The 25,056-nt window shown below is 36.4% G+C and overlaps 1 protein-coding gene across 1 annotated transcript in view; it reads left to right on the plus strand.

Annotated features, from left to right (window-relative positions):
* The window catches only part of WNK3 (WNK lysine deficient protein kinase 3), a 188,214-nt gene that overhangs the window by 39,195 nt on the left and 123,963 nt on the right, over positions 1 to 25,056 (plus strand). The window contains 5 exon segments of the mRNA XM_070366298.1: positions 7,529 to 7,701; positions 8,289 to 8,509; positions 9,368 to 9,525; positions 21,038 to 21,126; positions 24,640 to 24,859. Coding sequence (XP_070222399.1) covers positions 7,529 to 7,701; positions 8,289 to 8,509; positions 9,368 to 9,525; positions 21,038 to 21,126; positions 24,640 to 24,859 — 861 coding nt within the window.

The following is a 25,056-nucleotide window of genomic DNA, read 5'->3' on the forward strand; positions in this document are numbered from 1 at the left end:
ATTTGTGAGTCATTGCAAAAGCTACACCCAGAAGAAAATTTATCACTACAATGCCTTCATTATTAATGAACAATAACTAGAAGGAATTTAGTACCTATCTTAAGCCATTAGAGAAGTAACACTGAAAGAAAGCAAAAAAGAGAAAGAGGGAGTTAATATAAGATAATTGAAATTAATAAAAATTATACATATAAAATATGATAAATTCTAAATTTTTTTACTCTCTGAAAAGGGATTAATGAACCTGATGAAGGAAAATATGAGGGTAAAAATATATGAGCGAAGAAATGAGAAATGCAACATAGCCAGCTATGGAAGAGTAAAAGAATGATAAGAGAATGTTACGTGTACATTTGACAATAAATTTTTCTAGCATTTTCTTGTGAAACATTTCAAATCTAGAACAAAGTTAAAAATCTTAGAACATTCATAATACCTACTGTCTAGATTCTATTTTTCACAATGATAACACAGATTTAATTGATAACAGATTTAATTTTAAATCTTAATAGATTACTCCTAATCAAAATTAGGAGAAAAAGAAGAAAAGTAGGCTAGGTATTAAGATGATTTAGAGAGGGGATTTAAGCTCTTCCCCCCGCCCCTCACTTAATACCTGGTAGCTCAGCTGGTAAAGAATCCACCTGCAATGCAGGAGGCCCTGGTTCAGTTCCTGGGTTGGGAAGATCCCCTGGAGAAGGGAAAGGCTACACACTCCAGTATTCAGGCCTGGAGAATTTCATGGACTGTATAGTCCATGGGGTCACAAAGAGTCGGACACAACTAAGTGACTGTCACAATACCAGGGCAAGGAGCCATCCCAAGAATATGCAATGCAAAATTGTTTATAATAAAGTAAACTTTGATCAATCCAAATGCCCATCAATGGGTTGAATGGATAACTTTATTTATCAGTGTGGTAGTACTGTCTAATGAGATCCTGTATAATAGTTAAAATGAATAAGCTCAAATTATACATATCACAGTACATAAATATAAAAACATTGAGCAAAGTAATTTGCAGAAGGACACATAGCATGTGATAACCCACCTATATGTTTTAACATGTGTAAAACTATATTGCTTATGGATACAAGGATATAATTAAAACTTCTAAAAACTTTCATGGATTAAAAACCTAACTCAAGCAGTGGTTACTTCTGGGAGGGAAAGGAAAGGTATTGAATCAAGGAGTAATATGTAGAGGTCTTTAATTCTATAATGTCTTGTTAAAATGGAAGCAAATTTGGCAAAATGTTAAAAATTAAACAAAGCTGGTTGTTACACCTTTTTGTTTATGCCTGAATATTTTTGTAATTTAAAAAGAGAAAAAACACATCAGGAGAAAGTAGATTCAGAGCTTGATTTCTAAACAGCCTTTAATTGACAAGCTGTTCCAATGTTAAACTGTTTAATCCCAGTTAATTTCATGAAGCTGTATAATCTTAAAACTAAATGCTAGTTTTGTACAAAAAGGAAAACTATACCTCAGTCTCATATATGAATGCAGATATTAAAATCCATAGGAAAATATTAGCAAATAGAATTCACCAGTGGGTCAAAAGAATAGTGTGCTAGGCTTTAAGATTTGAAGAATAGTTCTTTGTCAGGAACCTGTCAATAAACCTTATGATCATATCAGTAGGTGTTGAGAAAATATTTGGTAAAATTCAACAGCCACTCCTAATTAAAAAATAAAAGTAACATAGGAATATAAGGAAATTACTTCAACATGTTAAACTATTTGTGGAAATAAAAAAAATACTGTAAACAGTCAAGTTATGAGATAAGGCTGTTTTTTAATTAAAGTACAATAAAAGACAGTCGTGACTGTTATCACAATTATTTTTTGGTGTTGTGGATGTTTCAACAGAATCAATAAGATAAGAAAATAAACAGCATAAACATTGGGGAAGAGATAACGTTATCTCTTCTTTCTGATGGTAGAATATAATACCTGAAAATTCTCAGTCTTTAATATCTGCTCTCTAGAAGACCCATGGAGATGAAGTTAGAAGGTATAGGATGACAAAGTGGAGGCCCAAACCTTCATTTGTATACTAACTTTCAGAGGAATGATTGCTCAAGAGAGCAGAGCCAGGAGTCAAGCCAGCGCCTACCCACTTAATACCCCAAACAGTTAAAGACATTACTAGAAAACTATAGAGCAGTATCCCTCATGAACATAGATGAAAAAATGTTCAACATAACATTAGCTAATAGAATCCAGTAATATATTAAAAGAGTAATACATGATGACTAGTGTGGAGTTTTCCAAGGGATGCAAGGATTGTTCCACATTTGAAACTCAATGTAATTTGACATATTAATAGCCTGTAGAGGAATCAACATGGTTATTTCAATAGTTGCAGGACAAGCATTTGAAGAAATTCAATATCCATTCATGATGAACTCAGCAAACTTGCTGTAAAAGGAAACCTGAACCTGATAAAAGACATCTATTTAAAAAATGCAACTATTAGAATGGCTTAAAACAGCTGGCATCATACTTAATGGTGAAAAGACTGAATGCTTTTCCTCTAACAAGGGAAGGATGTCTTCTCTCAACACTTCTGATATGATGCTCTCAACATCATTGTTCTGGAAGTGCTAGCTAGTGAAATAGGGGATGAAAAAGAAATAGAAGGAATACAGAAGAAAGGAAGAAATAAAACTGTCTTTACCTGCAGATGTCATGATTATCTACATGAAAAATCTCAATGAATCTACAAAAAGTACTTGAAACTAATAAGTGATTTTAACAAGTTTGCCAGATACAAGGTTAATATAAAAAAAAAAGTTATATCTCTCTACAGTAGCAATAAATAATTGGAAATTGCAGTTTTAAAAAAGTACTATTTACAGTAGCACCCAAAATGAAATACATAGGTATAAATAACAAAGTATGTGTAGAATCTGTATGCTGAAAACTAAAAAACACTGTTAAAAGAAATCAAAGATCTAAATAAATGTGTTGGTTGGAAGATTCACTGTTCTTAAGATGTTCATTCTCTCCATATGACCTAGAAATTCAAAACAATTTTAGTAAAATCCCAGCAGGAATTTTTTTTACATGTTGACAGACTGACTCTAAAACTAATATGGGGGACTTCCCTGGTGGTCCAGTGGTTAAGGATCCACCTGCCAATGCAGGGGACATGGGTTTGATCCCTGGTCTGGGAAGATCCCATGTACTTGGGGCAGCTAAGCCTGTGTGCCACAACTACTGAGCCTGCACGCTGCAACTACTGAAGCACTTGCGTTCTAGAGCCCACGCTCTGCAAGAAGAGAAGTCATCACAATGAGAAACCTGCACACCACAACTAGAGAGTAGTAGCCCCCATATGCCACAACTAGAGAAAGTCTGCACACAGCAATAAAGACCCAGTACAGCCAAAAATAAAAATAAATAATAATAATAGTAAAAAAAACCACTAATATACAAAGGCAAGGATAATAAAATAGCTAAAACAATTCTGATAAAGAACAAGTTTGAATAATTCATGTTAACTGATTTCCAAGCTTACTCTAAAGGTGTAGTAATAATACATGTATGATATTGGCGAAAAGGTAGGTACACATATAGATCAGTGGAACAGAATAGAGTTCAGAAATAGACCCAAACAGATGTGGTCAGGTGATTTTAGAAAGAAAAATGGTGCAGTGGTGATTCAGCATAGAAAGGATGTTTTTTTCAACAAAAAGTGCTAGACATACATATTCAAAAAAACGAACCTTGACCTAACTCTCACACATCACAAAATTTTAACTCAAATTATAGCCCTAAATAAATTATAGACCTAAAAGGGGCTTCCCTCATGGCTCAGAGGTAAAGCGTCTGCCTGCAATTCAGGAGACCTGGATTTGATCCCTGGGTCAGGAAGGTCCCCTGGAGAAGGAAATGGCAACCCACTCCAGTACTCTTGCCCAGAAAATTCCATGGATGGAGGAACCTGGTAGGCTACAGTCAGTGGGATCACAGAGTCGGACATAACTGAGCCACTTCACTTCAACTTCATAGACCTAAAAAGTAAAACATAAAACTAGTTTTAGTGCCAGGTGGGTTTTTTACCACTGAGCCACCAAGAAAACCCCTTTTATGTACAAGGTGTCATAAATTTCTTTCAGATTTTTTTCACTCAATAGTAGGCCTTAAGAGATCTATCCACATTACTACACATAGACCTAGCTTATTCGTTTAACTGTTAAATTTGTTTATAGCCAAGTTTAGCATTCTATATAACCCATTTGATCCTGGACAAATTACTTAACCTTCTTAACCTGTTTCTTTATTTGCAAAATGGTAATGACAGTATTAGTGACTATCACAAAGGGTTATTGTAGGGACTAAAAGTGTTAATTAATATACAAAAATATTTAGGACAGTGCTTGGCATATAATAGACTTTGTTATTGACATTGTGATTATTTCTGCTGCTGCTGCTAAGTCACTTCAGTCATGTCCGTCTCTGTGCAACCCCATAGACAGCAGCCCACCAGGCTCCCCTGTCCCTGGGATTCTCCAGGCAAGAACACTGGAGTAGGTTGCCATTTCCTTCTCCAATACATGAAAGTGAAAAGTGAAAGTGAAGTTGCTCAGTTGTGTCCGACTCTTAGCAACCCCATGGACTGCAGCCCACCAGGCTCCTCCATCCATGGGATTTTCCAGGCAAGAGTACTGGAGTCGGGTGCCATTGCCTTCTTTGTGTGATTATTTCTAATTTTTCACAATTACAAACCATGCTGCAACCGACTCTCCTTTTACATATTTTCATATCAAGGAATAATATGAATAAAGTAACCAAAAATGAAATTGTCAGAGCTGTGGCTGTGCTGCTTACCTAGGGTTACTATGAAGTCTTTAAAAAACCTTTTTTAACAGAAGTCTTTTATCAAATTGCCATTTCTTATACTCTCATGAGTTTCATATAACTGCATTCTATCAGGGTATATATTTTTTATCTTTAAAAAATCTTTAGTTTGAACCCATCTCACATTTAAAATACTACTGTAGATTTATTTATATATTTCTTTTGTCATTTTGGTGGGGTGTAGGAAGGGATGGGAATTAATATGTTGTCAACCATCTTGAAATGGAAATCATACCTAAATTTTTAACTAACATAATTTAATTATCTATTGACATCAAAACTTAAAATAGTTCTATCAATCCTTTCTCTCCTCTCCCTTGCCGAAGATAGAAATTGTTTTTATTCTTCCTTCTGTATTAGATTTTAATGAAGTAATTCCAGATTTATCATTTTGCATTACAGTTGGCCTTTGAACAATGTGTGGGTGAGGGGTGCCAGCCCTAAGCAGTTGAAAATTCATGATAACTTTTTAGTTGACTCTCCATATTTGCAGTTCCACATCCAAGGATTCAATGAACAATGTATCATATAGCGCTGTAATATTTATTGAAAAAAATCCAGGTGTAAGTGGATCCATGCAGTTCAAATTTGTGTTGTTCAAAGGTCAGCTGTATATATCTTCAGTTTTAATTACTGTTTAGAGAACATCGCCAACCATATTAGCCACAGTTACTTAAGCTTCTTTTTTAAAAAGCATTATTGAAAGTTTCTTACTATTCATGACATGCTGCACCCTCTTTTTCTAATGATATTATTTGGCCACATTTAATTCTTTGAGTACTATTTTCAGGATTGGTAAATGATGTGGTATACTTCCTGTGTCTTTGTTTTCATAGAAATGTGTGTATTTTTCCCTTGTAAACTTGATTGATAGCTTGTCTGGGTTCAGAATTTGAGAGTCACAGTCATCCCTCAGAATTCTATAAATATTTCTCGTTTGCCTTCTAGTATTTAATGTGGCAAATTACAGGTCCAATGCCTGTTTGAATGTCTTTTACTGGTTGGTAACCTTATACTTCTGTCTGGAAATATGTTGCCAATGTCTAGGTGTCTAACATTCTGTTATTCCTTCCCTGACATTATAGATCCTTAGATGTGGAAATTCAAAGATTTCTTAGGGAAAGTTTTTTATTATCTGTTTTGATTGTTATTGTTGTTCAGTTGCTAAGTCATGTCCGACTCTTTGTGATCCCATGGACTGCAGCATGCCAGGCTTCCCTGTCCTTCACTGTCTCCAGGAGTTTGCTCAAACTCATGTCCATTGAGTCAGTGATGCCATCCAAACATCTCATGCTCTGATGCCTTCTTTTCCTCCTGCCCTCAGTCTTTCCCAGCATCAGGATCTTTGCCAACGAGTCTTCTCTTCGCATCAGATGGCCAAAGTATTGGAGCTTCAACTTCAGTATCAGTCCTTCAATGAGTATTCGGGGTTGATTTCTTTAGAATTGACTAGTTTGATCTCCTTGCTGTCCAAGGGACTCTCAAGAGTCTTCTCCAGCACTACAATTCAGAATCATCAATTCTTCGGCACTTGGCCTTCTTTATGGTCCAACTCTCAAATCTGTACATAACTACTGGAAACACCATAGCTTTGACTATACAGACCTTTTTTGGCAAAGTGATATCTCTGCTTTTTAATACACTGTCTAGGTTTGTCTTAGCTTTCCTTCCAAGGAGCAAGCGTCTTAATTTCATGGCTGCAGTCACTGTCCACAGTGATTTTGGAGACCAAGAAAATTAAGTCTGTCACTGTTTCCATTGTTTCCCTATCTATTTGCCATGAAATGATGGGACTGGATGCCATGATCTTAGTTTTTGAATGTTGAATTTCAAGCCAGCTTTTTCACTCTGCTCTTTCACCTTCATCAAGAGTTTCTTTAGTTTCTTTCTCTCTCTCTCTCTTTTTTTTTTGCCACTAGAGTGGTATCATCTGCATATCTGAGGTTATTGATATTTCTCCCAGCAATCTTGATTCCATCTTGTGCTTCATCCAGCCCAGCGTTTCTCATGATGTACTCTGCATATAAGTTAAATAAGCAGGGTGACAATATACAGCCTTGACATACTCTTTTCCCAATTTGAAATCAGACTGGACTGGTTTTGATTATTACTTTTTCTCATTTTGAGATACTATTTTTCTTTTCCAGCAAAGGAAATTTTATTATTCTAATTTTGTTGCAATATAATTGACATATAACAATGTATCAGTTTAAAGTATACAACAAACAGGGCTTCCCTGGTGACTCAGTGGTAAAGAATCCACCTGTGATGCAGGAGATGTGAGTTTGATTACTGGGTCAGGAAGATCCCCTGGAAGAGGAAATGACAACTCACTCCAATATTCTTGCCTGGGAAATCCCATGGGCAGAGGAGCTTGGTGGGCTGCAGTCCATGGGGTCACAAAAGAGTTGGACGTGACTTAGCAACTAAACAACAACAACAAATACAACAAACAACTGCTGCATTTTGCTCTATGAGAGGAGTCAGAGCAAGTACCTAACAAATATCAGTGATTTTATAGGTACTGAGAAAAAGATTGACAGGTGAAAATAGATACATATATATATATATGCATAAATAAAATACTCATTTGAGTGGTATTATAAATATCCAAGACAATTTCTAGACTTTAATTTGGAACTTGATCTTCCATTTTAGGACCGGAAATTAACCAAAGCCGAGCAGCAAAGGTTCAAGGAAGAAGCAGAGATGTTAAAGGGTCTCCAACATCCCAATATAGTTCGATTTTATGATTCCTGGGAGTCTATATTAAAAGGAAAGAAATGTATTGTATTAGTGACGGAACTTATGACATCAGGAACCTTAAAGACGTAAGTTGACCCTGATAGTGCCAATGGAGTTTTATTTGGAAATAATTTTCAAGAGTCACAAAAGTTTTTGGCAAAGTAACATTACATGGTTAAAGAATTGGTAGAATCTGAATCTAGTGACTGTGTTTCAGGGCAGGTTAAAAAATTAGGGTGTTAATGAAGTTTGTTAGAAAATACAATGTTGAAAAATTAATGTTTGTGGCATATCATGGAACTTAAGAATTAGAAATCATTATAGAGATAATGTCATTTTGTAGAGGATGAAAGATTGGGGATGTGGCAGGTTCAAATATCTAGTGAGCAATGCTATATAATTATAGTCTATTGTTTTGTTTCTGACTAGAGCATTTCATCTGATGGTACAGCCACTTATTTGTGACTGTTATATGTGGTATGTACTTTTTCTGTAGGGGGGGTATACTTTGAGGCTTTATACTTTAAAATATTTTGTTAGACAATAAAAAATAACTCAGTGATGGCAATCATAATACATACTGTATTGGCTGGCTTATGTGATTTACCATAATGTACTTATACAATAAGCTAGGTATGTTTGTTTACATGTGATCTTTTGTTTCTTTGTGTAGGTACTTAAAACGATTTAAAGTAATGAAACCAAAGGTCTTAAGGAGCTGGTGCAGGCAGATTTTAAAGGGGTTGCAGTTCTTGCACACCAGGACTCCTCCTATTATTCACCGGGATCTGAAGTGTGACAATATTTTCATCACGGGACCCACTGGATCTGTGAAGATTGGTGATCTAGGACTAGCCACCTTAATGCGAACATCATTTGCTAAAAGTGTCATTGGTGATTAACGTTTTATAGTTTATTGATTGTGTAAAGGAAGATTTTTTTTTTAACTGTATATTTCTAGAACAGAAATCATCAAACCACAGCCTGTGGGCCAAATCGAACTTCCCTGCCTATTTTTGTAAAAAAAGTTTTGTTGGAACACAGCAATACCCACTCATTTACATATTGTGTATGGCTGCTTTTGCACTACAGTGTCAGAGTTAATTAGTTGTGACAGAGCCCATATGGACTGCAAAGCCTGAAATATTTACTGTTTGACCCTTTATAGAGAAGTTTACTGGCCCCTGGCCTAGAATGTGAGTTTACTTTGAAATATCTATTCTATATTGACTGATTTCAGAGACATCCCAGTGTATTTCTTTTGTGATGTATTTAATAATATTGAAAAATTCTGAGGACTTATAAAGAGGATTTACTACTTCAAAAGTTTTACATAACTAAAATGAAAGATAGAAAGAAAAACAGATTTTTGTAATCATTACCTATGAGCATTGCAAACTGTCCTTTATCAGTATGGAAAATTAAGGAAATTAAGGACATTTTATGTGTGTGTGTGTGTGTATGTATGTATGTATATATATTTATATTTATATATATATATATATGTATGTATGTATGTATTTTTGCTTTTAGGGAACAGAAATTCTCTCAAGTAATCCTTATGGCAAAGGGAATGTGATCTTGGCATAGATTTTTTTTGTCTACAGTACATGACTTGGGGGATCTTAGTTCCCTGACCAGAGATTGAACCTGGGCCCTAGGCAGTGAGAGCACAGAGTCCTAACAACTGGACTGACAGGGAATTCTCTACATTTTTCTTTCTTAAAAATACGTGGTTGTGGTATTTTGTAGGTACTCCCGAGTTTATGGCCCCAGAGATGTATGAAGAGCACTATGATGAATCTGTGGATGTCTATGCTTTTGGAATGTGTATGCTGGAAATGGCTACTTCGGAGTACCCTTATTCTGAATGCCAGAATGCAGCTCAAATATACCGTAAAGTAACTAGTGTAAGTACAACTTTATTCTTTTTACTTCACAAATTGCCACATTTCATGGTAAAGTCAACCACAAGTCAACTTAGTCAAACCTAACTTTGGTTTAGTTCTTTTTAAATAGTGCTAAATTTAACATAATTGTAATGAAACAAGCTTTAGATTTATGCTATGTACCCATACTCAAATGGGGTAATATAAAATGCTCTATATTAGTATCTTTGGGGAAAATGTATAGATATATTATCTATATCCATTTCTTTGTGAAGAATTTTTAGATATTTATTCAGTTCAGTTCAGTCGCTCAGTTGTGTCTGACTCTTTGTGACCCCATGGGCTGCAGCACGCCAGGCCTCCCTGTCCATCTCCAACTCCTGGAGTTTACTCAGATTCATGTGCATTGAGTTGATGATGCCATCAAACCGTCTCATCCTCTGTCATCCCCTTCTCCTCCTGCCTTCAGTCTTTCCCAGCATCAGGGTTTATTCCAGTGAGTCAGTTCTTCACATCAGGTGTCCAAAGTATTGGAGTTTCAGCTTCAGCATCAGTCCTTCCAGTGAATATTCAGGACTGATTTCCTTTAGGATGGACTGGTTGGATCTCCTTGCAGTCCAAGGGACTCTGAAGAGTATTCTCCAACACTACAGTTCAAAAGCATCAACTCTTTGGCGCTCAGGTTTCTTTAGAGTTCAACTCTCCCATCCATATATGACTACTGTAAAAACCATAGGTTTGACTAGGTGGAACTTTGTTGGCAAAGTAATGTCTCTGCTTTTTAATATGCTATCTAGGTTGGTCATAACTTTTCTTACAAGGAGCAAGCATCTTTTAATTTCATGGCTGCAGTCACCATCTGCAGTGATTTTGGAGCCCAAGAAAATAAAGACAGCCACTGTTTGCACTGTTTCCCCATCTATTTGCCATGAAGTGATGGGACCAAATGCCATGATCTTAGCTTTCTGAATGTTGAGTTTTTTTTTTTTAATTTACTTATTTTAATTTGAGGCTAATTACTTTATAATATTGTGGTGGTTTTGCCATACGTTGACATGAATCAGCCATGGGTGTACATGTGTTGCCCATCCTGAACCCCCCCTCCCACCTCCCTCTCCATCCCATCCCTCTGGGTCATCCCAGTGCACCAGCCCCGAGCACCCTGTCTCATGCATCAAACCTAGACTGGCGATCTATTTCACATATGATAATATACATGTTTCAGTGCTGTTCTCTCAAATCATCCCACCCTTGCCTTTTCTCACAGAGTCCAAAAGACTGTTCTATACATCTGTGTCTCTTTTGCTGTCTCGCATATAGGGTTATGATTACCATATTTCTAAATTCCATATATATGCATTAATATACTGTATTGGTGGTTTTCTTCCTGGCTTACTTCACTCTGGATAATAGGCTCCAGTTTCGTCCAACTCATTAGAACTGATTCAAATGTATTCTTTTTAATGGCTGCATGATGTTCCATTGTGTATATGTACCATGGCTTTCTTATCCATTTGTCTGCTGATGGACATCTAGGTTGCTTCCATGTCCTGGCTATTAAAAACAGTGCTGCGATGAACACTGGGGTACACGTGTCTCTTTCAATTCTGGTTTCCTCAGTGTGTATGCCCAGCAGTGGGATTGCTGGGTCATATGGCAGTTCTATTTCCAGTTTTTTAAGGAATCACCACAATGTTCTTCATAGTGGCTGTACTAGTTTACATTCCTACCAACAGTGTAAGAAGGTTCCTTTTTCTCCGTACCCTCTCCAGCCTTTATTGTTTGTAGACTTTTGGATAGCAGCCATTCTCACCAGTGTGAGATGGTACCTCTTTGTGGTTTTGATTTGCATTTCTCTGATAATGAGTGATGTTGAGCATCTTTTCATGTGTTTGTTAGCCATCTGTATGTCTTTTTTGGAGAAATGTCTGTTTAGTTCTTTGGCCCATTTTTTGATTGGGTTGTTATTTTTCTGGAATTGAGCTGCAGGAGCTGCTTCTATATTTTTGAGATTAATTCTTTGTCAGTTGCTTCATTTGCTATTATTTTCTCCCATTCTGAAGGCTGTCTTTTCACCTTGCTTATAGTTTCCTTCATTGTGCAAAAGCTTTTACGTTTAATCAGGTCCCATTTATTTATTTTTGCTTTTTTCCCGATATTCTGGGAGGTGGGTCATAGCGGATCCTGCTGTGATTTATGTCAGAGTGTTTTGCCTATGTTCTCCTCTAGGAGTTTTATAGTTTCTGGTCTTATATTTAGATCTTTAATCCATTTTGAATTTATTTTTGTGTATAGTGTTAGAAAGTGTTCTAGTTTCATTCTTTTACAAGTGGTTGACCAGTTTTCCCAGCACCACTTGTTAAAGAGATTGTCTTTTCTCCGTTGTATATTCTTGCCTCCTTTGTCAAAGATAAGGTGTCCATAGGTGCGTGGGTTTATCTCTGGGCTTTCTATTTTGTTCCATTGATCTATATTTCTTTCTTTGTGCCTGTACCATACTGTCGTGATGACTGTGGCTTTGTAGTAGAGCCTGAAGTCAGGCAGGTTGATTCCTCCAGTTCCATTCTTTCTCAAGATTGCTTTGGCTATTCGAGGTTTTTTGTATTTCCGTACAAACTGTGAAATTATTTGTTCTAATTCTCTGAAAAATACCATTGGGAGCTTGATAGGGATTGCATTGAATCTATAGATTGCTTTGGGTATTATACTCATTTTCACTATATTGATTCTTCCAATTCATGAACATGGTATATTTCTCCCTCTATTAGTGTCCTCTTTGATTTCTTTCATCAGTGTTTTATAGTTTTCTATATACAGATCTTTTGTTTCTTTAGGTAAAAAATATATTCCTAGGTATTTTATTCTTTTCGTTGCAATGGTGAATGAAATTGTTTGCTTAATTTCTCTTTCTGTTTTCTCATTGTTAGTGTAGAGGAATGTAAAGGATTTCTGTGTGTTAATTTTATATCCTGCAACTTTGCTGTATTCATTCATTAGCTCTAGTGATTTTCTGGTGGAGTCTTTAGGTCTTTTCTATGTAGAGGATCATGTCATCTGCAAACAGTGAGAGTTTTACTTCTTCTTTTCCGATCTGGATTCCTTTTATTTCTTTTTCTGCTCTGATTATTGTGGCAAAAACTTCCAAAACACTGTTGAATAGTAGTGGTGAGAGTGGGCACCCTTGTCTTGTTCCTGACTTTAGGGGAAATGCTTTCAGTTTTTCACCACTGAGGATAATGTTTGCTGTGGGTTTGTCATATATAGCTTTTATTATGTTGAGGTATGTTCCTTCTATGCCTGCTTTCTGTAGGGTTTTTATCATAAATGGATGTTGAATTTTGTCAAAGGCTTTCTCTGCATCTATTGAGATAATTGTATGTTTTTTATCTTTCAATTTGTTAATGTGGTGTATTACATTGATTGATTTCTGGATATTGGAGAATCCTTGCATTCCTGGGAAAAAGCCCACTTGGTCATGATGTATAATCTTTTTAATATGTTGTTGGATTCTGTTTGGTAGAATTTTGTTAAGGATTTTTGCATCTATGTTCACCAGTGATATTGGCCTATAGTTTTCTTTTTTCGTGGCATCTTTGTCACGTTTTGGTGTTAGGGTGATGGTGGCTTCATAAAATGAGTTTGAAAGTTTGGCTTCCTCTGCAGTTTTCTGGGAGAGTTTGAGTAGGATAGGTGTTAGCTCTTCTCTAAATTTTTGGTAGAATTCAGCTGTGAAGCTGTTTGGTCCTGGGTTTTTGTTTGCTGGAAGATTACTGATTACAGTTTCGATTTCTATGCTTGTGATCGGTCTGTTAAGGTTTTTTATTTCTTCCTGGTTCAGTTTTGGAAAGTTGTACTTTTCTAAGAATTTGTCTATTTCTTCCAAGTTGTTCATTTTATTGGCATATAGTTGCTTTTAGTAGTCTCTTTTTTTTTTTTTTTTTTTTTGAGTGTATGGAAAACATTTTTCATCCATTAATTTATTTATTCAATCAATTAAGAGACATTTCTTGAGCGCTTATGATGGGCCAAGAAATATGCTAAGTGCTGGAAATACAAAAATAAAAGACATATGATCCATGCCTTCAAAGAACTTATTCTCAAAGGGCAGACAGACACAAACACATAATTATGGTAGATTGATTTGAGTGCTATTATAAACGTATAAGCAAAGTCCTGTTAGTTCCCTGAAAAAGAAAGCTAATAACTTCTTTTTTTAAATTTTATTTTATTTTTAAACTTTATAGTAGTCTCTTATGATCTTTTGCATTTCTGTGTTGTCTGTTGTGATCTCTCCATTTTCATTTCCTATTTTATTGATTTGATTTTTCTCCCTTTGTTTCTTGATGAGTCTGGCTAATGGTTTGTCAATTTTATTTATCTTCTCAAAGAACCAGCTTTTGGCTTTGTTGACTTTTGCTATGGTCTCTTTTCCCTAATTTTTAAGATTTCTTTCCTTCTACTAACCCTGGGGTTCTTCATTTCTTCCTTTTCTAGTTGCTTTAGGTGTAGAGTTAGGTTATTTAGCTGACTTTTTTCTTGTTTCTTGAGGTAAGCCTGTAGTGCTATGAACCTTCCCCTTAGCACTGATTTTACAGTGTCCCACAGGTTTTGGGTTGTGTTTTCATTTTCATTTGTTTCTATGTATATTTTGATTTCTTCTGTGATTTGTTGGTTATTCAGCAGCATGTTGTTCAGCCTCCATATGTTGGAATTTTTAATAGTTTTTCTCCTGTAATTGCAATCTAATCTTACTGCATTGTGGTCAGAAAAGATGCTTGGAATGCTTTCAATTGTTTTGAATTTACCAAGGCTAGATTTATGGCCCAGGATGTGATCTGTCTTGGAGAAGGTTCCGTGTGTGCTTGAGAAAAAGGTGAAGTTCATTGTTTGGGGGTGAAATGTCCTATAGATGTGAATTAGGTTTAACTGGTCTATTGTAGCATTTAAAGTTTGTGTTTCCTTGTTAATTTTCTGTTTAGTTGATCTATCCATAGGTGTGAGTGGGGTATTAAATTCTCCCACTATTATTATGTTATTGTTAATTTCCCCTTTCATACTTGTTAGCATTTGTCTTACATATTGTGGTGTTCCTATGTTGGGTGCATATATATTTATAATTGTTATATCTTCTTCTTGGATTGATCCTTTGATCATTATGTAGTGTTCTTCTTTGTCTCTTTTCACAGCCTTTATTTAAAGTCTATTTTTTCAGGTATGAGTATTGTTACTCCTGCTTCCTTTTGGTCTCTATTTGTGTGGAATATCTTTTTCCCACCCTTCACTTTCAGTCTGTATGTGTCCCTTGTTTTGAGGTGGGTCTCTTGTAGACAGCATATATAGGGGTCTTGTTTTTGTATCCATTCAGCCAGTCTTTCGGAGAAGTCACTGGAAACCCACTCCAGTACTCTTGCCTGGAAAATCCCATGGACGGAGGAGCCTGGTAGGCTGCAGTCCATGGGGTTGCTAAGAGTCGGACACAACTGAGCAACTTCACTTTCATGCATTAGAGAAGGAAATGGCAACCTACTCCAGTGTTCTTGCCTGGAGAATCCCTGGGACGGGGGAGCCTGGTGGGCTGCCGTCCATGGGGTCGCACAGAGTCAGACACGACTGAAGCAACTTAGCAGCAGCAGCAGCCAGTCTTTGTCTTTTGGTTGGGGCATTGAACCCATTTACATTTAAGGTAATTATTCATAAGTATGATCCCATTGCCATTTACTTTGTTGTTTTGGGTTCGAGTTTATACACCCTTTCTGTGTTTCCTGTCTAGAGAAGATCCTTTAGCGTTTATTGGAGAGCTGGTTTGGTGGTGCTGAATTCTCTCAGCTTTTGCTTGTCTGAAAAGCTTTTGATTTCTCCTTCATATTTGAATGAGATCCTTGCTGGGTACAATGATCTGGGTGTAGGTTTTTCTCTTTTGTCACCTTAAGTATGTCCTGCCATTCTCTTCTTGCCTGAAGAGTTTCTATTGAAAGATCAGCTCTTATCCTAATCGGTTTCCCCTTGTGTGTTATTTGTTGTTCTTCCCTTGCTGCTTTTAATATTTGTTCTTTGTGTTTGATCTTGTTAATTTGATTAATTTGTGTCTTGGGGTGTTTTGCCTTGGGTTTATCATATTGGCACTCTCTGGGTTTCTTGGACTTGGGTGACTATTTCCTTCCCCATTTTAGGGAAGTTTTCAATTATTATGTCCTAAAATATTTTCTCATGGCCTTTCTTTTTGTCTTCTTCTTCTGGGACTCCTATGATTCGCATGTTGGGGCATTTAACATTGTCCTAGCGGTCTCTGAAGTTTTCCTCATTTCTTTTAATTCTTTTTTTCATTTTTCGTCTCTGCTTCATTTATTTCCACCATTCTATCTCCTACCTCATTTATCTTCTACCTCACTTATCTTCTGCTTCCATTATTCTACTGTTGGTTCCCTCCAGAGTGTTTTTGATCTCATTTATTGCATTGTTCATTATTTATTGACTCTTTTATTTCTTGTAAGTCCTTGTTAAACATTTCTTGCATCTTCTCAATCCTTGTCTCCAGGCTATTTGTATGTAACTCCATTTTGTTTTCAAAATGTTGGATCACTTTTACTATCATTATTCTGAATTCTTTTTAAGGTAGACTCCATATCTTTTCCTCTTTTGTTTGGTTTGGTGGGCGTTTATCATGTTCCTTTACTTGCTGAGTATTTCTCTGCATTTTCATCTTGTTTAGATTGCTATGTTTGGGGTGGCCTTTCTATATGCTGGCAGTTTGTGGTTCCTCTTTATTGTGGAGGTTACTCCCTGTGGGTGGGGTAGGACAGGTGGCTTGTCAAGGTTTCCTGGTTAGGGAAGCTTGCATCGGTGTTCTGGCGGGTGGATCTGGATTTCTTCTCTCTGGAGTGCAATGAAGTGTCCAGTAGTGAGTTTTGAGATGTCTATGGGTTTGGTGTGACTTTGGGCAGCCTGTATATTGCAGCTCAAGGCTATGTTCCTGTGTTGCTGGGAGAATTTGTGTGGTACATCTTGCTCTGGAACTTGTTGGCTCTTGGGTGGTACTTGGTTTCAGAGTAGGTATGGAGGCTTTTGATGCGCTCTTATCGATTAATGTTCCCTGGAGTCAGGAGTTCTCTGGTATTTTCAGGTTTTGGACTTAAGCCTCCTGTCTCTGGTTTTCAGTCTGATTCTTACAGTAGCTTCAAGGCTTCTCCATCTATACAGCACTGATGATAAAACATCTAGGTTAATGATGAAAAGATTCTCCACAGTGAGGGAAACCTGGAGAGGTTCACAGAGTTACATGGAGAAGAGAAGAGGGAGGAGGGAGAGGTGACCACGAGGAGAAGAGGGGGGAATGAAAAGGGGAGAGACCAAGCTAGAGAGTAATCAATTCCCTATGAGCTCTCCACAGTCTGGACCCCTCAGAGAGGTTCATGGATTTACACAGAGAAGAGAAGAGGGAGGAAGGAGACAGAGGTGACCAGGAGGAGAAAAGGGGGAATCAAAAGGAGCAAGACAGATCCAGCCAGTAATCAGTTCCCTAAGTGTTCTCCACAGCCCGGAACACAAAGAGATTCACAGAGTAGGGTAGAGAAGAGAAGGGGGAGGGAGGAGATAGAGGCTACCTGGTGGAGAAAAAGGAGAGTGAAAAGGGGGAGAGAGCAATCAAGCCAGTAATCGCACTCCCAAGTAAAAATGGGTACTGAAGATTGGGTTCTTAAAGGTACAAAATTGATAACAGATAACAAAAAGGAAAGATTAAAAATCTAGAGTAGAGGTTAGACTCTCAAAAATACAATACTAAAAAAAGTCACAAAAATTATAAAATATATGTATGAAGTTTGCTTTATAAATAGGGAGGGTCTTTTTTTTTTGCAAGGTAATAGTAGGTTATAAAAATGAAAATTAAAGGAGTAATGACTTAAAAATTAAAAAAAAACTTTTTAAAGAATTTAAAAATGATAATAGTAAAAATATATCTAGGAATTTCTCTGGGGCTGTTGTGGGCAATGTGGGGTCAGTTCAGTTTCAGATATTCCTTGATCCGGCTTATACTTCTCAAGATCTATATGCCCCTTCCAATGTAGTCAGTGCTAACTACAGGGTTTTAATCTGTTGCCCCTGTCACTTCCAAAGCGGTTCCCTCTGTTTATTTTAGCTTCTTCTGTTTGCTGGTCTCTTCGGTTTCTAATTTCCGACCTGACACAAGGGGGCGAAGGTGGTCCCTTATTTAGGCTCACTTGTTCAGTAGTGCTGTGGGAAGGGAGGAACACTGCAAACAATAGCACTGGTATGTGAAGGGAGTGCTTACAGTGTCTCGGCTGCACTGGATTTTCCCCTGCTCGTGGTGCGTGCACTTTCCCAGTCTAAACTTCTCAGGCTCTAGGTTGCTCTGCCGGGGAACTGTCTGAGGCACGCCCTGGGTTGCGTGCACTTCCCAGGTCTAAGCTGCTCAGGTTCAGGTTCTTCGGTACTCCACAAAGACACAGACTCAGTTGGGCCTGCATTTTGTGCCCTTCCCAGGTCCGAGCAGCTCAGGCAACCAGGTGCTTAGCCAGTGCACTCTCCCCAGGTGGGGCAGTTTGGAAACTTCTCCTCTTTGATGACTCCCTTCCTGGGATGGGTCTCCATCCCTTCCTCTTCTGCCTCTCTTTTTATCTTTTATATTTTGTCCTACCTCCTTTTGAAGACAATGGACTGCCTTTCTGGGTGCCTGATGTCCTATGCCAGCATTGAGAAGTTGTTCTGTGGAATTTGCCCAGCATTCAGATGTTCTTTTGATGAATTTGTGGGGCAGAATGTGGTCTCCCTGTCCTATTCCTCTGCTCTCTTCTGAGTCCAGTCTCTGAATGTTGAGTTTTAAGCCAACTTTTTCACTCTCCTCTTTCACTTTCATCAAGAGGCTCTTTAGTTCTTCTTCGCTTTCTGCCATAAGGGTGGTGTCATCTGCATATCTGAGGTTGTTGATATTTCTCTCAGCAGTCTTGATTCCAGCTTGTGCTTCATCCAGCCCAGCATTTCTCATGATGTACTCTGCATATAAGTTAAATAAGCAGGGTGATAATACAGCCTTGATGTACTCCTTTCCGTATTTGGATCCAGTCTGTTGTTCCGTGTCCAGTTCTAACTATTGCTTCTTGACCTGCATACAGATTTCTCAAGAGGCAGGTCAGATGGTCTGGTATTCCCATCTCTTTAAGAATTTTCCAGAGTTTGTGGTGGTCTACACAGTCAAAGGCTTTGGCATAGTCAATAAAGCAGAAGTAGATGTTTTTATGGAAGTCTCTTTGTTTTTCAGTGATCCAGCGGATGTTGGCAATTTGATCTCTGTTTCCTCTGCCTTTTCTAAATCCAGCTTGAACATATGGAAGTTGATGGTTCACGTACTGTTGAAGCCTGGCTTGGAGAATCTTGAGCATTTCTTTAGTAGCATGTGAGATGAGTACAATTGTGTGGTAGTTTGAACCTTCTTGCATTGCCTTTCTTTGGGATTGGAATGAAAACTGATCTTTTTATTTCTTAGATGGATGTTATTTTCCAAAGCTAAATAATAAAGATTGGCTAAATGTTTTGAAGACTTTTTCTAGTTCTAAAAGCCTCATTATTAAGTGATAGTCACTGCTATGAGTAATTTTTTACATTAGAAATTACAAGGAATGTGAGTAAGATGTGTTTGCCACCTACGAAGAGTTTACATTTTTAGCAGGGCAGTGATATAAACTCACAAATGACTACAAAAATAAGAGGATTGGAGTATAGAAGGAATTTAAGGGAGATAGAAGCAAAGTGTTAGGATTGTTCAAAATAGATCTCTTTCATGTTCAGTTGGGTGGCTCAAGGTAGGCTGCAAAAGAGATTGTTCACGTGTTTCAGATAACTAATGAGGCTGCTGCTGCTGTTGCTGCTGCTAAGTCGCTTCAGTCGTGTCCGACTCTGTGCAACCCCAGAGATGGCAGCCCACCAGGCTCCCCCGTCCCTGGGATTCTCCAGGCAAGAACACAACTAATGAGGCTGCTGCTGCTAAGTCACTTCAATCGTGTCCAACTCTTTGCGATCTCATAGACGGCAGCCCACCAGGCTCCCTCGTCCCTGGGATTCTCCAGGCAAGAACACTGGAGTGGGTTGCCATTTCCTTCTCCAGTGCATAAAAGTGAAAAGTGAAAGTGAAGTCGCTCAATCGTGTCCGACTCCTAGTGACCCCATGGACTGCAGCCTACCAGGCTCCTCTATGCATGGGATTTTCCAGGCAAGAGTACTGGAGTGGGTTGCCATTGCCTTCTCCAATGAGGCTAGAATGCTCTTTTAATTTGGGCCACAAATGGAAGAGTCTGTGCTTGATTTTTTAAGTTTCAGCTCCCCAGTTATTTCCCCCCAGGAGCAGAGAAAAGCAATAATTTTCTAGGCCTAGGGAGTAATTAAGAGATCAGTGCAAAGGTCAAAGAGGGTATTTTCTATAAGAATTAAAAACTCCATTTTTTGATTGGTAACTTTATTCTTTTATATCAAAGTCACAAAAATGCAATATCACAATTCAGATTTCCATGTCTACTAAAGCTGCTTGAATTTGAGGCCCAAATTAACTCCTAATCTCACCAGATTTATCTACAATATGATATTTGGCTTTCTGATTCTATATACTGTAAGGTAGTGTGACAGACCCAGAACGAAATCTTAGATTGCCTCATTCTGTGATAATTATTCTATTATACCTTTCTGCTTGTAGCTTAATTTGGAATTTTCTATTAAGTGATGGCAGCAATCTCGTATTATTTTTTAAATATAAAACTCATAAATTAAGGGTTATAGAATGTAAAATAAGCAGGTTTAGGCAGCAAGCACAGTTATAAAAACGTTTTGAATTATATGGACCTCATTGATTTGATATTGAATTCCTAGAACATGACAATTAGCTTAAGGTTCTCTCAATATTTTGATATTGTTTAAGGATAAAAACAATATAAATTTCTTAAAAGTTTATGCATATAACTATATATATATATATTATATGTATATTTATTGATTGTGTCTAGCCATTCTAGAAGACTTTGAAATACTGACTTGATATGTTGGCAGTAGAAAATTCCTTATTTAGAATTTCTGAAAGTGTTTTTTTAATAACATTGATTTTTCTGATTCCAAGAAATACTTATTTATTATATTTTACTGATTGGGGTTATACTGTAGGTACATTTTGAAATCCTGTGTTTTTTCTGCTTAATGTTGTAGTATGAGAATTCTCCATTGTTTTAATTACTGTGAGACTATTTTTAGTTTCTGTTTATTAGCATTTGTATTTATATGTATATCACATAGCTTATATACTATTACTTCTGTTATTAAAGATTTAGATTGTTTACAGTTTTTCACTGTTGTTTGTAGAATGGTGACAAAATCCTTGTCAAAAAGTTGTTAAACTTATATTGTTTATATATATTTATTTCATTTAAGGTTTGAATGTGGTTTAGTGTTTAAAAAAATCATTATTTTACTAAGTGTCATGTTGGTCTGGGGTTTCAATTGCTTAATTTGTGACTAGAAACCATTTTTCCTCTTCCAGGGTATAAAACCAGCCAGTTTTGATAAAGTCACTGATCCTGAAGTGAAAGAAATCATCGAAGGATGTATTCGTCAAAACAAATCTGAAAGGTGGGTGCATATATAGTGAAAAGACATAACTAATGGATGAATTTTTCTCTTATCTTGCTTTGGGTCTTTTTCTGACCTTTGAATCATGCTGGGTATGACTTTTGAGTGGAAGCCAAACCACACTGTTTATAGTGAAGTGTATTATTGCCTTTTGTTGCCATTTTAAATTTATATTATGTATTGAATTTTCCTTGACCTGATATTAAGCTTCATCACTTTTAGCCATCAGTTTAACAGTTCCCTCTCAGGTAAACTTTATTCTAACAGTTAATAGATAGTGGAGAGTTTCTGCATTGTCAACTTCACATAAGTACTTAAATGGTTTTTTATGATAGTTTAAGAAAAATTTAAGCATCAACTCACTAGCTATTTTTTTTTTAATTTGTCCATGTGTTCTTGTGTCATGATAATGGTAAAGCTGACAGGGCTATTTTTTTTCAAGAAATAATAATTCTAAATTTATTTGTGTCACAATGTATATTTTTCTCACAATTTTAGTTTTAGCTTTTCTCTTTAATTTGAGCTTTGAACAGTTGCTTACTTAAATTGGTAGGTTAGTGTTTTATCTCCAGTTGATTATGATTAAATTGGATAATAGATCTTTTATAGAAATTATTTCCACCAGCATTTCACTGACTCTCTCCCATTTTTATTAGTTATCTAAGCTTACTGTTGCATATCTGAAAATATAAAAAGCCACTAAGATAAAGCCTGTTTAATTATAGCTTTATTATACAACATTCTTGGTGTTTGTACCAGTAGGCTATATCTATATATTTTAATTATGGTAAAATATAAATAACCTAAGATTTACCATTTTAATCATTCTTAAATGTACAATTCAGTGGCATTATGCACATTCACATTGTTGTACAATCATCACCACTATTTCCAGAACTTTATCATCAACCCAAACAGAAACTCTGTGCCCATTAAATAGTAACTCCCCATTCCCTTTCCCCTCACTGCCTGCCAATCTCTATTCTACTTTGTCTCTACCTCTTTTGTAGGTACCTCCTATAAATGGAATCATAATATTTGTCCTTTTGGGTCATATAATATTTGTCTTTTTGTGCTCTCATACGCACACCATTTTGTTTATCCATTCATCTGTTGATAGATACTTGGGTTATTTCTACCTTTTTGCTATTGTGAATAATGCAGCATGAACATTGGTGAATAAGTATCTTCTTAAATCTCTGCTTTCAGTTCTTTTTGGTATATACCTAAGAGTAGAATTACTAAATCATATGGTAATAATATGTTTAATTTTTGTGAAGAAGCACCAAATTTTTTTCCACAGTAGCTGCATCATTTTGCATTCCTTCCAGCAATGTATGATGGTTCCAGTTTCTTAACATCCGCACCAACTGTTTTTTGGTAATATCCATCTTAATGGGTGTAAAGTGCTATCTCATTTTGGTTTTGATTTCCATTTCCTTAAGGACTAATAATGTTGAGTATCCTTTCATGTGCTTATCAGTATTTGTATGTTTTCTTTGGAGAATTATCTATTGAAGTCCTTTTCCTTTAGAAAAAAATTGAGTTGTTTTATTGTTGTTTTTGAATTGTAGGAGTTTAGGCATGCTTTTTTTAAAAGCTATGCTAAAACTACCATTGAAGTAGCTGTTTTAGTTTGGTTTCTGTTTGTTTTTTATACAGCATTTTAATAATGATCTATTACCAAATAACACTGGAATATTCAAAAAAGGTTCATGGCACATTAGTGTTTTGGAAAGAGCCTAGGCTTCCATAGCAGAAGATTCAAATCTGGAGTCACACTTAGCCAGTGTGATCTTGAGCAAGTTACTTAGGTGTTCCTCAAAATAGGTATTATTTTGATGATTAAAAAGATAATGAGTATAAAATACCTAACAGAATAATAAATATTTAATGAATGATACTATCTGCTGTTATTGCAGTGATTATTCCATAGTAAAAATATCTAGGCAAAACTTTCATTGAGAACCAGAATACTTAACTTAATTGTACCTTCTTAAACACATCTCACGGCCTTAAGACTAATTAGTCTGAGCAAGCATATTCTTTTCATAAAAACTGTCTTAGTTAAATGTTTATCTCTTGATCACTAAAGTGTAGAAGGTTGAAAATCCTCAACTTACAGGATACCGTGCTGTCAACATGCTTTCAGTTCAGTCTCAGTTCAGTCACTCAGTTGTGTCTGACTCTTTGCAACCCCATGGACTATAGCATGCCAGGCTTCCCTGTCCATCACCAACTCCTGGAGCTTGCTCAAACTCATATCCATCAAGTCAGTGATGCCTTCCAACCATCTCATCCTGTATCGTCCCTTCTCCTCCTGCCTTCAATGTTTCCCAGCATCTGGGTCTTTTCCAGTGTGTCAGTTCTTCACGTTAGGTGGCCAAAGTACTGAAGCTTCAGCTTCAGCATCAGTCCTTGCAATGAATATTCAGGACTGATTTCCTTTAGGATTGACTGGTTTGATCTCCTAGCAGTCCAAGGCACTCTCAAGAGTCTTCTCCAACACCACAGTTCAAAAGCATCAATTCTTTGGTGCTCAGCTTTCTTTATGGTCCAACTCTCACATCCATACATGACTACTGGAAAAACCATAGCTTTGACTAGATGGACCTTTGTCAGCAAAGTAATGTCTCTACTTTTTAATATGCTGTCTAGGTTTGTCATAGCTTCTATTTTAAATAGTACAGGAGGAATTATGGAATATATCAGTTTTAGCTCTCACTGGCCTGTAATATAGATATTATTTCTCTATTTTAGAAGTTGGTCAAAGAAAGGGAAATTACCTTTCCAAGCATATAAAAAAAAAATTTGAACCTCTGTCTTTTTTTTCTTCTCTTAACCTAATATTAACCTAATATTAGATTAATCCCTAATATTAGGCTGAGTTGTATCCATTATGTGTATTCTTTGGCATAGGACACTGGCCTTAAATACTTCAAGAAAACTGTATGACTTTGCTGAACTAAATTAGCTTCACCCATGGCATTCTCTAAAGAGTGAATGCAGTACACTGACTAGATTACTGTTAATTGAGTTAATGAGTTCGGTTTATAAATTTTGTTAAAAAAAAGTTTGAATTGCTAATTTACTTTAGAGTTTATATATCTGGAAGAGTTTTTAGTTTCCTTGCTGACAATCCATTGTTAGAGTTTTAGTGACTTAAGCCAGTGATTTAGGGAAGATACTGAATCCATCTAACATACTGCAGCACTTTTCAAATTATCTCTAGGCATACGTTTAGATATGTTAAACTTCAGTATCTGGATATGTTACTGTTAATGGTCCTTAATTAAGATCACTACAAATGCATGTTAATCGAGGTTTGTTTGCATCCTTGATAATAATAAGTGGATATAAGATTTTCTTCTTATAATAAGACAAATTAATGGTTTAGTTAATAGAAAATTTTAAATAAACTTGTTGCTTTGACAGATTTTTTTACTGATTAAGTGTTCTATGTCTTGTTTGTGATTGGAAGAATTGATAACAGGTTTGTATATTGTTTATTAGGTTGTCTATAAGGGACCTACTAAACCACGCATTTTTTGCGGAGGATACTGGACTAAGAGTGGAGTTGGCAGAGGAAGATGATTGCTCAAATTCATCCCTGGCTTTAAGACTCTGGGTTGAAGACCCTAAAAAATTGAAAGGCAAACATAAAGATAATGAAGCTATTGAATTTAGTTTCAATTTAGAAACAGATACACCTGAGGAAGTAGCATATGAAATGGTAAGTGAATCCTATCCCCAGCCTCCACTCCCGTTATAGTATCAGAGTTGCAGCCTTTCTCTTTCTGATTGCTTTCTTTTCTCTCATTTTCTTTATTTAAATTGAAATTTTATTATGAAATATATCTATGCAGCTGAGTATATTAAATTTGTATGTACAGTATAAAGAATAGTAAAACTCTACTTTTGTTAAGAAAT

The sequence above is a fragment of the Bos mutus genome, chromosome X (genome assembly GCF_027580195.1).
Source record: "Bos mutus isolate GX-2022 chromosome X, NWIPB_WYAK_1.1, whole genome shotgun sequence".
Taxonomy (NCBI): domain Eukaryota; kingdom Metazoa; phylum Chordata; class Mammalia; order Artiodactyla; family Bovidae; genus Bos; species Bos mutus.